The sequence below is a fragment of the Phragmites australis genome, chromosome 14 (genome assembly GCF_958298935.1).
Source record: "Phragmites australis chromosome 14, lpPhrAust1.1, whole genome shotgun sequence".
NCBI lineage: Eukaryota > Viridiplantae > Streptophyta > Magnoliopsida > Poales > Poaceae > Phragmites > Phragmites australis.
Window position 1 is genome coordinate 29,289,799 of NC_084934.1, and position 14,225 is coordinate 29,304,023.

A 14,225-nucleotide genomic window follows, 5' to 3' on the forward strand; every position below is an offset into this window, starting at 1 on the left:
CTTGCTTCTTGCGGGTACTACTACCAAACCTTACTTTTGGTTCTGTTCTTTTGGGGTTAGAATCTTCTGGTGTGCTTTTGTGAAATTTCATATCTAAGTATTTCAAAGCGCTCATTGGCACGGTTGCACCATGTTAACATCAAAATAATTAAGAAAATCATCAACTTGCTGTCCTGAATAAGCCACGGAAGCCAGCACATGAAACATTTTGTTGTATTGCACTCTAGGACATTGGACAAGCCTCGTTGGCATCATGGTATGCATAGATTGTCCCAGCTTAACCTAGTAAGCACTGAACACGCAGTGAGTGACATTTCTTGTTGGTTACTGAAACGACTGTCCCAAATAATTTACTACTGGCCTGCATATTAGAAATTCAAATTGATGACTCGAGAACATCGTAACATTCGAACATCTTTTGTTAAGCCAAAGAAGATGATCCAACCAAGGTTCCATTCTCGTCTCCTACATAATATATTATTACTGCTAGAGTGTAAAATTGCATGTTCTATGTAAGCAATTCCGGAACGTATCTTTCCCCTATTTTGTTCAGCCATTTGGTATCTTTGGTTCCTTTAGTATAATTGCATATTTCAGGCAACAAACTAAAATCTAAAGGCCAGGCAGCCCAAGTTAGTTTTGGCCAGCTTAATGTAGTGAAGCGTCAGAACAAGTAGCATTCATAACTGGTTCAGGTTGAAGTCTTAAGGTGCATCTACGCAGACAAATTTTGCAGCTAAGTGTCCAGCATTCAGAACATGCGCGTACCACATATGCAAGTACTTCCTCCTTTCCAGACAATAGAGAGTGACATTTCCCTACTCCCTGTCAGGCTCGTAACTCTGCATCAAGATGGATAGCTGGATGCTGCAAGTACAATGCTTTAGTAAGTGTGATATTGGAATTGTAGAAGGAGAAGCTTTCTTCACCAGCTAACAACTCCAAAGAACTCAAACAAAGATATCTTACTCATGGCTGTCTAGCTTTTAAAGTTCTGGAAGAAAAGAAAAACGATGTTATCGTTCTTGTACTGAACCTTGCTTTTGACTGGTTGGCATTGATCAGAATTCCGGAAAGTATCTTTGTTTGGTCATGACGATAATATATAATTAATATTATATATTATATAACTATTGTATATCTATAAAAAGGTATACAAAGATCACCCGTATTCTACTATCTAGGGTTAGTTGTAGACGCCACGGAGTAGAATATGGAGATATGGTACAAGGGAAGCTAATCGTGTCGAATAGGAAAGTAAGCCCGTATTCGGAAAAGACTTAGGTATTCGGGAGACTAACGATCTAAGTAGATTATATTTGGAGAAGTCCAGTTAGATTACGCATGAGTTTCCCTAACTATATAAGGTGGGGAGGGGACACGTCCAAGATAATCAATCTAATCTGAAAACCAACACTCATTAAATATCCACGGTAGAAGCAATTCTCCACTTGACTAGATCTATAGTAGTAGATACACAAAAATTCGTCTAGTTCTTAGCATTAGATCTATCTACACACCCCATTGTACTAAGTGATCCTGAGAATAATCAGTGCAAGACAGAACGTAGGGATATTATCCAACTCGAAGGCTTGAATATGTATAAATGTGTCTCTCTTTATGATACTCTTCGATGACTATGCAGGTATCCTATTTTTTTATATTCCTAACAATAGGCAGTCGTGTATAAATCCTCAATAGCTGACGCCGACTATGGGAATACGAGCAGATCAGTCGACATCAGAAGAAATCATGCTTCCCAGTACAGCTGATTCAAATCTCAGGTCCTTCAGCGACTTTGGCCCTAACATCTATGCCAGGTCGGATGAGTTACCGGAGATTAGTCGGTCTTTGAAGGCAATCTAAGGTCAGCCGACTTCCAGGTCGATTGGTCAAGGTGGTCTTTCAGTTGATCGCGCTAAGGGGCATGTTCATCCGACCTTTGTACCTATTCCAACTACCGGTGGTGAGAGTTACCGAAGAATGAAGGCTCTGATAAGAAAATCCCAGAGGATGAGCCCCGGTTTACTAAGTTCAATGCTTCTTCCTCCTCGGATTCATCCTGCGATGAGGAAAAGTATCATGAGGTAAATGCCTTCAGAGTCGAGAACCCAGGAGACGGGGATAACTCGAGAAATCCCCCCAACCCAGTTGCCAAGGACGATCTCTGATTTTTGAGGAGGCCTTCGAGGGGTCTAATCATGTCAACTCGCTTCGGAAGTCTTGTGCATCTGATCTAACATAGTGGATAGAACAGGAACCCTGAGGAGTTTCTAAAGTTTCCAACAAAAATTCAAAAGTCACAACTCGATTAAGTTGAAGACTATTCCAAGCAGACTCGTTCCATGTAGTCAAAGAATTTCCTGACTATGATGAAAGTGGTCCGAAGGAATTCCCATTAGGATGAAAGACCAACGACTCTCTTCTAAGTAGTGTTGAAGGGCTAGCTGAAGAGGATATAGAGTTAATATTATATATTCTATAAATATCGTATATCTATAAAAGGTATATGATGATCACCCATATTCTACTTGATTTGAGGTTAGTCGTAGCCGCCACGGAGTATGATACGGAGATATGATATAAGGGAATCTAATCGTGCTGAATAGGGAAGTTATCTCGTATTTGGGAAAGATTCATAGGTATTCGGGAGTCTAACGATCCGAGTAGATTACGTCTGGAGGAGTTCGAATAGGTTACCTTCAAGTTTCTCTAACTTATAAGGTGGGAAGAGGGCACGTCCAAATTAATCAATCTGATTCGAGGCCAACACAAGCAACATGCACCTTCCAATCTCTAAAATCGTGAACCTCTCAAGTCTAATCGGATACAAGATAAACACTCGTTAAAGACCCACGCTAAAAGTAATTTCCTATTCAACTAGATTTTTAATAGACATATAAAATCAGTCTAATTATAAGGATAGAAGATCAACACTTATTAAAGATCCACGCTAAAAGTAATTTCCTATTTGACTAGATTTTTAGTAGACATATAAAATCAGTCTAATTCTTATAATTAGACCGATATACAAACTATATTATACTCTATAATTTTAGGAATAATCAAGAATAAGATATGACATAATACTATTCAATCTGTCTCTCTCCTCGCGATACTCGGATGTTGGAGGAATAAAGGGAATAGTAGCAGCATCCCTTTCCTTTTGGGCAGGGAAACAGCCAAAACCCAATAGACAGGGAGTGCTCCACGTCCCTGTCTCTACCAACAAAGTCACTCGCATCCCCAATTCCCTCTCAGCTCACAACCTCTCCTCCATCCTCGCATCCATATCAACACCAGCAAAGGAAGCTTCCCATCTTCCCACCTGCACTCTGCACTCTGCAGATTACTCATGCCCTGAATCCTGTGACGGTTCATAAAGATTCCATTTTTATCGATCAACCTTGTTTCAGTTGAAAGGCGTGATATTCGGTGCTACTTCGGTTTAAAATTGGATCATACGCCTTTCAGCAGCATGATCCAGGACATGAAGGGTGAGATCGGCGCCATCTCCCGGCGCGGCCTGTGGTGCCGGTCGCACAGGCCGGGGCGCGTCCGGCGAGTGGCGGCGATGGGGCTGGACGAGGCGGCGCTGCGGCAGAGCTGCTGGGCGCAGCTCCCGCTGGAGCTCCTGCGGGAGGTTCTAGCGAGGGTCGAGGAGGCAGAGGCGCGGTGGCCGGGCCGCCGGGACGTGGTGGCGTGCGCCGGAGTCTGCCGGAGCTGGAGGGGCGTCGTGAAGGAGATCGTGCTCACCCCCGAGGCGTCAGGGAAGCTCACCTTCCCCATCTCTCTCAAGCAGGTATGGTTTCTCACGAACTCTGAACCTCTGATTGGTGGTCATGCTGTTGATTCTACGAACTGTGCTACAGTTTCATGTGATCGTGGTGTTTTCTATCAAAATTCTTTGTATCACCCAAGTTCACCTTGAATAGTAATTGATAATGACGGTGAATTGGTCATATTTGCATCCATCCATATGCTTGAAGTTGCAACAGTCAATCCTCCATGTCCCGTGTTGCGTGCGATGCGAAGGTGGTGAGCCTTCGTTGTCGCTGGAAGACATCAAACAATTTTTGGTAGACTTCGTATTTGTTTAATTTTCAGTCCTGGAGTGCAAAAAGGTTGTTCACAGTATTAGGTAGGTCGATAAATTATCCTGTATTCAGAGGAAGTCAGATTAGTTGACAATTCTTGATGACCTGTTGGTTGGGTCAATTCTGGGACAGGGTTAGCATGAAGTATCAAATGTCAAATGTTACTTTAGTGCGCGAGTTGACTTTTTATTACAGTTGGCTCTTGGCTGTGTGGAACAGTGGACAGATGACATAGAAATGACGGTTCATTTGAGTTTTTATGTACTGTAATATTTGTTGATAGATTTATTTTAATTTTAACTCACTGTTTCACCTTTGTATCTGCAGCCTGGCCCAAGGGATGCCCCTCTTAAATGTTTCATTAGGAGGAACCGGACTACTCGGTCATATTATCTCTGCATTGGACTCACTGATGGTATGGGTTTTTTTTCCCAAGCAGGCCTCTTGGGCATGTACAGTGTGAATGTATTCATTGTTGATGGAATTTGTTTTTCTGCAGCATTAGCTGATGATGGGAAATTCCTACTTGCTGCACGCAAATATCGTAGGCCCACATGCTCTGAATACCTAATTTCTCTTGATGTGAGCGATATGTCAAGGGGGAATGGTACCTATATTGGCAAGCTAAGGTTAGTCTCCAAGAAGCAAATATGGTACCTGAAAGCTACGACTTGCTCTATTTTTTCAATTCTGTGCATGAGATCAAAAGTATTGTTACGACAGAGACCTCAGTGCAACATATTTTGCTCTGTTAAACAGATCAAACTTCTTGGGAACAAAATTTACTGCCTATGATGCTCATCCACCTTGTGCTGGAGATGTGATTTCAAAGGGTTCGTCTGCACACATGATCAGTTCAGCTCAAGTTTCTCCCAGGGTGCCTGCTCGGAATTATCCAGTTTCGCACATTTCTTACGATTTGAATGTCTTAGGTTCTAGGTATGGCAAACCTTGTGTAAAACTTCTGTTCTGCCAATTTTACGTTCATGTTTCTTTCCGAAAAAATGTTCAACTATTGAGTACACCGCCATGTGAATTTATTCTTATTTCTGTATATTAGAAATCAATGGAGTATTGCAACTGCATTGGAAAGTCTGTTTGTCCCTAGTGATCATAATTGTAGAGAACTTCTGTTACTAGCTTGTGAGCTAACATAAATCAGAAGAAATGTCTGAGTTTATGACATGCTAATCAATTAAAATAATTAGATCCAAAGGCATAGTGGAACAGTTATGTTTTCAGGACTTCCTTAGGATTATACAGTGTATCTAGCATTAGCGTGCATCTTGCTTGAAGAAACATCTTGCTCTATAGTAATATGATCTTTGATATTTAGCTATAGTCTTTAAAACCAGATCTTGGTAGTTGGTAAGTAGCTACGGGTTTACTGTAATGCAACCGAAAAATAGATTAGCTGCTTATTGCTGGTTTATCACATAAGAGCCGAGGAAGTTTGACTGTCTATCCTTCGGCGTACTTTTATGTTTTGCAGAGGGCCAAGAAAGATGCAGTGTGTTATGGATTCTATCCCTGTATCAGCAATCGAAGAAGGAGGGACTGCTCCCACGCAGACTGAATTTCCATCTAGTGACAACTCTTTTGCATCAGTTCCATTCTTCAGATCCAAATCCGGTCGATTGGGTAGTTCAGCTGCTCAATTAGCCACTCAGAATGAAGATAAGATGGTGCTGAAGAACAAGTCTCCCAGGTGGCATGAACAACTTCAGTGCTGGTGCCTCAATTTCCATGGGCGGGTAACAGTTGCATCAGTAAAAAACTTTCAGTTGGTGGCTTCAGATGATAGTGATCCAACTAACCAGGAGCATGATGACGTGATACTCCAGTTTGGCAAGATAGGGAAGGACTTATTCACCATGGACTACCGTTATCCGATATCAGCATTTCAGGCATTTACCATCTGCCTGAGCAGCTTTGATACCAAAATAGCTTGCGAATGAGTCAAGGTGTGATTCTTTCTTGCTTGTTTATGTTGGGATGTGTCATTTGCTGATGGTCCACCTTGGAAGCTGCAAATTTCGAACTCTGCTGCAGACATAAGAAAAGTTGGCTTCAAGCCTGTTCTATTGTGTGTCAAAGATATCTAACCTGCACTTTAGTTTTCTTGCAATGCATTGCATCACCTACCTGACGTATACACTCATATGTTCATATCAATCTGCACCGCTTGATGTATATTTAAATGTCATTTGTCTGTAGGCACTGCATGATCGGAGCATATAGTTAGAAAGACAGCAAGACTACTCCGTGCTGCGGTTTAAGAGAGTTCAGTTATCATAGAGCTTGATACTTCTGTTTAATAATGTCATGGTGTAAATAACAATCTATCTGATCTTGGTTTGATTTTCTCCCCAAAGAAAGACAAATTCTTTATGACTGTTGGTAGATCAGCAATTTACAGTGTTCTCAAGTATTATTAATATCAAAGTTCATATAATTATTGTTCGTTCAAAAAAAAGTTTGTAAACTTATTTGGCTATAGTTATCCAGTGAGAAGAAACTTCAAGAGCCCAGTGTGTGGAACGCCGCAGTGTTGTCTTGTGGTTGTAGCTTCAAGTGACGGCTCTGGTGATTTATTTCGCTTCTGTCCAGTGTTTTAGTTCAGGTTACAATTGAAAGATCATATTTGTATCTATGTAGCTCCATTTGAAATGACCTTTTCTGAGATTTTCACGAGGTATTACATCTGAATGAAGATAAGGCTTCAAACATGATTTTCTCCCGGTTTTATTCCATGTTTTGACAATATTGTAGTAGTATACTCTCGTATTGCTTCTAAAAAATATACGGTCTCATCTGGAGACAGTATAATCATGATAAACTCTCCAAATACAACAGCATCATCAAATGAAATGCATATACAATACAACCCTGATCCACTAATACTTGGATCATCTCTTCTCAGCTAAACACTGCTACTAGTGCAGCTTCACAAGTATAATTAAGTGCACGTCAATGAAACAGATGACAGACAGAGACATATGTGGTGATCAAACTGCTCGCGCCTCCCTCGCGTTGGCACCGCCGAGCATGGCCATCTCGCTCTCCTCGTCGCCCGGCGCATCCTCCTCGTCCCACTCGCCGCACACGACGCTGCGCAGGAACTCCATGAACTGCGGGAAGTGGTCCGGCGAGAAGAACTCGGCGCCCATGCGCTGGTACGTGAAGTGGCAGGGCCGCATGCGCTCGGTGGTGAGGATGTTGCTCCGGATGCGGGAGAAGCTGCTGGTGTGCGTCATCACCAGCGACGCGTTCTCGCCAGCGATGCGCACGCAGTACCGCCGGCACGCGTTCTTGATCTGCACCAGCAGCCGGTCGGGGCTGGACCCCGTGCTGTGGTGCTGCTTGTTCATGCACACGTCCATGCCCGGCACGATCATCGTGCACCCGTGCCGCGCGAACATCTTGGCCACGGGGCTATACCCGTTCTTCTTGTTGCTCTTGTAGAACCCGGCCGCCGCCTCCGCGGGCCGCGACCGCGCGCCGTGCCACCAGTGCATGAACGGCACCTTCGCGGACAGCTCCACCGGCTTGTCGCCGAACACGGCGTTCGCCGCGCCGAGGACGCGGTCGCCGTGCCCGACCAGCTGCCCGGCGTACCACGACAGGAAGAAGTCTCCGTACGGGCTCTCCCACGAGCCGCCCTGCTCCTTGAAGAAGTTGCACGAGTCCGGCGACTCGTGGTACCGCGGCGCGTCGTGCGGCCCTGACAACCCCCACATCGCGTGCCCCGTCTCCTTGGCGTGCTGCCTCAGCTGCGCGAGCATGTACTTGTCGTAGCACTGGAACTCCCCCACCCCCGTGAACCTCCGGGCGTCGCTTCCCGGCGGGTACGATGGGTATCGGAGCACGCCGTTCGCGCCCAGCCCCACCGTCACATCCTGCAATTCACGCAAGAACAGATCACATATAAACACTAGCCAGCTAGCCGTGCCGTGCCATGGCCGCGTAATGCAACATGGTGCTGTCTTTACGGTTATGGTGGAGTCGAAGAAGTCCTCGAACGCGCCGGCGAAGCTGCGGAAGAAGGCCTCGTAGAGCTCGAGCGGGGACTTGCCGTGGATCACGGGGAGCTCGTCGACCGCGAAGGAGAGGCAGTCCTCGTGGCACCCGCCGGAACGGTCAGTGAAGAAGATGTCAGGGTCGTCGTCGGCGGCGCCGCTGACCCAGGAGGGCAGCGTGGGGAGGCCGCCGCCGGGAGAGCCGTGGGAGCCGAGCGACACGCGGAGGCTGAGGCCCTCGGCGCGGACCATGTCGGCCACGGCCTGGTACCCGGCCCAGTTGAACCTGTCCGGGGACTCGGGCTGCGCCACGGACCAGAACACCGGCAGCTCGACCCCGTCAGCGCCCAGGAGCCTGACGGCCCGTATCCCGGCCGCGATGGCCGCCGAGCTGTTCACCGTCATGCCGTCCGTGACTGAGTCGATGGGCAGGCCCACGAACAGCCTCGCCGGGGCCGTGTCGTCCACCTGAGATGACATTGCAATGAGCAGACACCAAATAATCGCAAAAAACTTTGCATCTCAATGCGCATACCAATTCGCAAGTCCTAATCGAAGCAATTTTGCACTCGACTGAACTACCTCGTGGTTGCTGTTGTGGTCGCCAGCGCCATGGCCGAAGAACCGCCCGAGCCCGGCGGCCCTCAGGTCCCTGCTGCCGCCACCTTGCCTTGCCCGTCCGAAGGCGACCCTATTCGGCGCACGTCCATCCAGCCCCCGGATGCCGTGGCGGCGCCTCGCCGGCGCCGAAGCCGTCGCCATCGCGGCCGCATGCTGCATCATCATCGGCACGGTCTCCATGGCGATCAAGTCAAGCGCCCGTCTGATCGGCCTAGGCGGCGGTGTGTCACTGTCAGGGACCGGAACGCCTGTGCATGCACGAGCGCGAAACGGCAAAAAGGATGGGGACGTGTCCCGGACTCTGGGTTACGTACGCGCATGCAGCTGCACGTCGTGTTTGCGCTGAGCATTCGTCGTTGGTCGGCGGCCGGCTCGCCTCGCTTGCTTCGCTTCCCCGGCGAGTATTTATGGGTGGGACGCGATGAGAAGGAGACGGGGGCAAGGGCAAGACAAAGGGACGGTCATGCGGCAGGCGCGTTGGCATGGCAGCCGCGGAACTCGGCGTGGACGTGCGTCCAAGGGTGAGCCCGGCCGTTTGCCTTGTTCGGCCGGCGACGCGAATCCTGTGGCGCGCCCGCTTGCTTCGGTCGGCCGACGATTCGGGGCGCTTTCGGACGGATGATCCGGGTAGGGGAAACGGAGGCGTTTCCGGTCGATCCGTGCTACATTTTGCAGGGGTGATCCACGGTTGCAAGCAAGGTCACCGACTATCAGATCAGGTCGTGTTCCAAATTATATGTCTCAAACTTGACCGACCTTTGATAATATATTTAAATTTAATCACCTTTCATCGTATATTTCACATGATCTAGTTTATCAAAATTTTATTACAAACTAGTCCCACAACATATAATCAAAGAATGATTAAATTCAGACATATTATTAAAGGTTGATCAAATTTAGAAAAAATCTGATTATTTGATTTTTTTTTTCAGTCTGGTTGCGAGGTAAAAAATCTGATTATTTGTTTGTTTGTTACCAAAAAAACATTTTTTCTTCTCTGTAAGGAAATTAATGCAAGTCATACCATCAAGGATTTTGCTCTGTGCGAACGTGCCTTCAGCACGATGGTAAGGCACCGGCGTTGTGCCGAATTCAGTCGGGCTTCAAGTCCGGCTGTCGCACGGGAGTTTCGATTTATTTCGGATTTCTCCAGTTTCTCCGGCGTGGTGCTACAGAAAGGATTGCGACGTGCTCGTCGTCTTCGGGATTCTTGGGTCCTGGTGATCTTTGGATGGACGCTTTCTTCAAGCTGTGTGTAGTTGTAGGGCTAGCATGTGCGTGCGTTAGGTGTGCGTGGAGTGGGTGCGTGTGTGAGGGGTGAGTGCGCGCGCGTTCATGTTCAGATACTACAGCTGTATTCAGTGGCGAAGAGTAAAAAAAAAAAGGATTTTGCTCTGTCCGAGGCATGAGTAGATTAGTTGTGGACTCTTTCATAGGTTGGATCATGGGTGGCTGACCTTTCACCGAAGAGCAAAGGCCCTGATGGGCCTTCGTTTTACCGTCGATGACTATTGTCTGTGGAGGGCACCTATTACACAACTAGACCGATTGTGACAACAAGATCAGTCAGCCCACTAGGCCGATGAACTAGTTATCTTTTTCTTTTTTCTTTTCTTTTATCTATAATTAAGTTCTTGAATAAAAAATTATAAATTTATGAAAAACTAGATTCTATATTTTAATAACATCAAAAAACTTAGTACGTATGAAAAAAATGTAAACGTAATTCAAGAACTTAATTATAGATAAAAGAAAAAAATCAAAAAAAGAACAAAAGAAAACTGGTTCATGGGTAAGGCTTTGTGCTCACACTGTATGGGTGCCCTTGTGACTGTGTTCATGGAAGACACCTCGTGCACCGTGAAGTCTAATATAAAATGATTGATACCCTTTTTATTCTTATAGATGTTTTTTAACTCAAACACAAAGAACAAGATTGGCATTCAATTATTCTTACTATGACATGTTTATGACTTTTTTATTTCTCTGATTTCCCAATAATAAAACATGGTTTACTACACTTATCAACTAATGAGCACCGAGGGGACGATGTCCCCTTAGTATTTCATTAAGAATATGTTGCATCTTGAACCTAGGCCGGTTCAATAAGACCGTGCTCGGTTGACCATGTATGTCCACCCCCGGTCACATGACGTTTCAGAATATGTTGAAGAAGTAAGGAATCTACAAGAGGACTTTGACAAGCTATCGGGTCCCAAATCTGTGGCACACATGATTAAACTCGAACAAGGACGACTAAAAATTCAAAATTTAACTGGTTTGGGGGAGAGAAATCTTGGATCAATTCGAACTATAATACAGATCTTTCGGATGAAATACCCCTCAGCCAAACTATTACTCTCTCGATTGAAGAATGCAAGGCGTATTTGTTTAAAAAAAAACAAAATTTATAAGTTTCAACTGACAATTAACTAAATTATATAGATATTTAGTATACAGAATTTATTCTAATATATTTATATTTAAAATGGTACTGGTTTTGTAGTATTTGATAACATATTATAAAAAATTAATGATTAAATTTACTTTTGATGATTTTTTTCTAAATAAAATACGTCTAGAATTCTTGGACGGAGAGGTTTATCCTACGAATAATAAACAAAAGGGTTGGATAGGGATCAGCTCTACAAAATACTCAACGTAGAGCAGCTAACTACCACTTATTACTGTTGCACAACGAAACGCCATGAGTGGCGGCAACAACACGCGTGAGCTGTTGTAACGCAGACAAAAGTACGAATAATGCACTGCATGCTGTCGACATCCTATTCATGAATAGAGAGGTGGCCTGTGGAGGCACGGTGACATGCACGTACGGTCCCTCTCCCTCCTCCTCCTCCGTGCCCACCCTAGTCCATCCATCGATCAGATGCAGCTCGACTTGGCGAAGCGCCCCTTGATCCGCAACCTACCATCGGCGCTGGCCTTGCGCGACTCGTACCGGATCTGCTTGTCGAATCTGCAATGCAAAACGACATGAGATCATGCAACAATCTTTATGATTTCTTCTTCTTCTTCTGCTTCTTCTTCTTTTTGTTGGTAAAAGATTGTCGTCGTCGTAGCGTGCCGGGTGCCCATGGAAGGCCGCCAGGGGTGTTACATGAAAGTTTGGTAGGCCTGGCACTCGTTGGCACGTGACACTGTCTCGCTCTCACCTTCTGTTCTTCCTCTTCTCCTTGTAGCGCGAGATCACGGTGCCGCGGTCGGGGTAGGCGACGTCGTAGCCGCCCTTCGGCGTCTTCGGTTGCGCGGGCAGGGCCTGCGGGGTTGCTGGGGCTCGCTTGCCGTTGTTGTCCACGTCGACGGTGCTGCCGTGGCTGTGGCTGATGCTGGGGCAGATCTCCGATATCTCCACGAACGAGAACAGGGATGGCTCGGTCGTCGAGCTCCCCGGCGCCGGAGCCTGCTTGTGCGCTTCCTCCTTGCACGCGTCGGTAGGCTCGTCGGTGCAGTCGGTTGCGATCAATGCTTCCTGTTGTGTGTCACCAGATGAGGGTGAGAACTGAGAAGACAGCTGATCAAGGTGTTTCTTTTCTTTTTTTCTGTGCTACTACTGAAACCTGAAATACCTTGCCATTGCGACACTGTACTGAAAAAGATTTTGCTGGCAGTTCACATAAAAAAAATCAAAGTTCATAATCCGTACAAGTTGTTGGACGCAATTAATTCGATGGTACCAGAATATATTCCTCAGCAGTGACCATTCATGTTTACTCACTTGGAATCTAGATGCCAATAATGCCTTTTTGAATTTCTAATTAACTTTCTTATGATCCGAAGTTCAGAGTTCAAGTAAAGTGACTGAATCAAACCTCACAAGAAGGCACAGCCATGCTTGCTGCCTCATGGCAAGCGTCGGTGTCGAAAGCCCCGAAATCGCCATGCCCAATGGCATACTCTGGTGACGCCCATGAAGGCAGCTGCTCACCGTCGGGTGGCTCTGCCTCCGTGTGAGGAGCCGCCGCCTCTGACTTGGCAAGCTCCCCGAGTTGCCGGATGACTTCTTCGTTCAGCTTTCCGCCGGAGCTCCGGTTCTTGCGCACGACATCAACCATAAGAGACGAGAAAAAATATTACTTTTTTCCGGACAATGAACAGTGGTTGTTGCAGTGGTGGTGCGTACCTTTGGAGACGATGGCGTGAGGAGAGGCTGGAGGCCATGGCAAGAAGTGGGCACGATCACGTCCTCCAGACAGAGCACCTGGGGCTCCTCACAGGCGGGCCACCACCCATCGCCCACCGCCTTCTCGCACCCACCTACGCCGAGGATCACGGCGAGCTCAGCGATTGAGGGGCACCCGGTGTACGTCTCCACCACGCCACGGTCATGGAGCGGCTGCGGCTCGCCGTCCCGGTGGTGCTGGTCGAAGTCGCAGTCGGCGCAGAGGAAGCAGCGCCCCGCGCGGCGGCGGAACGTGGCCGCGGCGGCGCAGCACGCGGCGCAGAGCGGTGCGCGGGCGTGGCGAGTGGAGACCGTGTTGGCGCCGTGGACGTGGCGGTCGCACGGCAGGCAGAGCCTGGCGGAGTCGGCCCGGCAGTACACCACGGCCGGCAGGCCGGTGCAGAAGTCGCACGGGGCCGGCGGCACCGCCGCGTCGGCGTCCGTGCCTGGCATGGCTTCTTTCTCGAGACGGCTCTGACGCTCGCGAGCCCGTGACGAGAGCGCGGGTGCTCAGTGCGAGCAGAAGCGACAAGACGGGGGCGGGGAAGAGGTGCGCGCTTTCTCGACGGTCTATAAGAGGAAGGCAAATGTGATTTGCAGTGAGTACAGATTTGACGGCTCGAAAGGGATAGAGAGATGACGAGGGGAGTCAGACACTCCCTACACGCTCGGCAAGCCTTTTCGCGAGCCGAGAGAAGGTTGATACGTAGGACTCACACTCACTCACATGACTTGTCAAGGCTGGAGATCGTTGTCTCGCAAAACAACAAACTCTTAAAATTAAGAGGAGAGGAGTCTCTCCATCGCGAAAAAGTTCATCTAAAAAGCGATCATTTTTTTTATTCTCACAATGTTCGAATTACCGCCGGACGCGCGCGAGACGTCCTCGCTCTAGGGGTATTCTCTTTTTTTTCCACTCCGAGAAAGTTACAATTACTCATTTACCATCATATTACATATGTATAGACTCATGACGACCCGTATATCATCCTCAATATCAATTATCACTTCTTTAAAGTAACAACTGAGCAATTATCCCTCACTCTAGCCATCTGCACACGATAGAGGACATAGTTCCGATCAAGGGTCTCTTTGGACGGCTGATTTGCGGGAACTAGCACCGAGTAACCCCAGCGGCAGAAATTTCGTCAGGCTTCGACGCAGACAGGCATCCTTCTGCTGAAGGATGTTGTCGACGTGCACGGGCTAAAGTACGTTTGGTTGGAGAACGAGTTTGGTTGAAAGAAGTTTATTTATATTTTATTAGATAGGGGGCGATTTAATTTTTTATTTAGTAGTAGG

General features: G+C 47.2%; 3 protein-coding genes across 5 annotated transcripts; 1 reads left to right on the forward strand and 2 right to left on the reverse strand.

Moving 5' to 3' along the window:
• Positions 1-3,181: 3,181 nt before the first annotated feature.
• On the forward strand, positions 3,182-6,756 carry LOC133891137 (tubby-like F-box protein 11). Of its 3 annotated transcripts, XM_062331862.1 has the most exons (6): positions 3,182-3,802; positions 4,425-4,512; positions 4,597-4,726; positions 4,857-5,036; positions 5,590-6,061; positions 6,315-6,560. In XM_062331862.1, exons 1-5 carry the CDS (start codon positions 3,479-3,481, stop codon positions 6,053-6,055), a joined length of 1,188 nt encoding a protein of 395 aa, XP_062187846.1. In that variant the 5' UTR covers positions 3,182-3,478; the 3' UTR covers positions 6,056-6,061; positions 6,315-6,560. The 3 variants fall into 3 exon arrangements, with proteins under 3 accessions (XP_062187846.1, XP_062187845.1, XP_062187844.1); XM_062331861.1 differs by lacking the exon at positions 6,315-6,560 and adding an exon at positions 6,606-6,756 and having other exon boundaries at positions 4,425-4,726; XM_062331860.1 differs by having other exon boundaries at positions 4,425-4,726.
• Positions 6,757-6,910: 154 nt separating this feature from the next.
• Positions 6,911-9,335, reverse strand: LOC133891136 (inactive beta-amylase 9-like). The gene is made up of 3 exons (XM_062331859.1): positions 8,699-9,335; positions 8,090-8,584; positions 6,911-7,996 (listed from the first exon to the last, which is right to left on the reverse strand). The coding sequence occupies exons 1-3, from the start codon at positions 8,915-8,917 to the stop codon at positions 7,106-7,108; spliced, it is 1,605 nt and encodes a 534-aa protein (XP_062187843.1). The 5' UTR covers positions 8,918-9,335; the 3' UTR covers positions 6,911-7,105.
• A 2,031-nt stretch (positions 9,336-11,366) lies between these two features.
• On the reverse strand, positions 11,367-13,736 carry LOC133891216 (zinc finger protein CONSTANS-LIKE 15-like). Its single transcript, XM_062331931.1, has 4 exons — positions 12,885-13,736; positions 12,574-12,795; positions 11,917-12,233; positions 11,367-11,720 (listed from the first exon to the last, which is right to left on the reverse strand). Exons 1-4 carry the CDS (start codon positions 13,374-13,376, stop codon positions 11,627-11,629), a joined length of 1,125 nt encoding a protein of 374 aa, XP_062187915.1. The 5' UTR covers positions 13,377-13,736; the 3' UTR covers positions 11,367-11,626.
• Between the last annotated feature and the right edge of the window lie 489 nt (positions 13,737-14,225).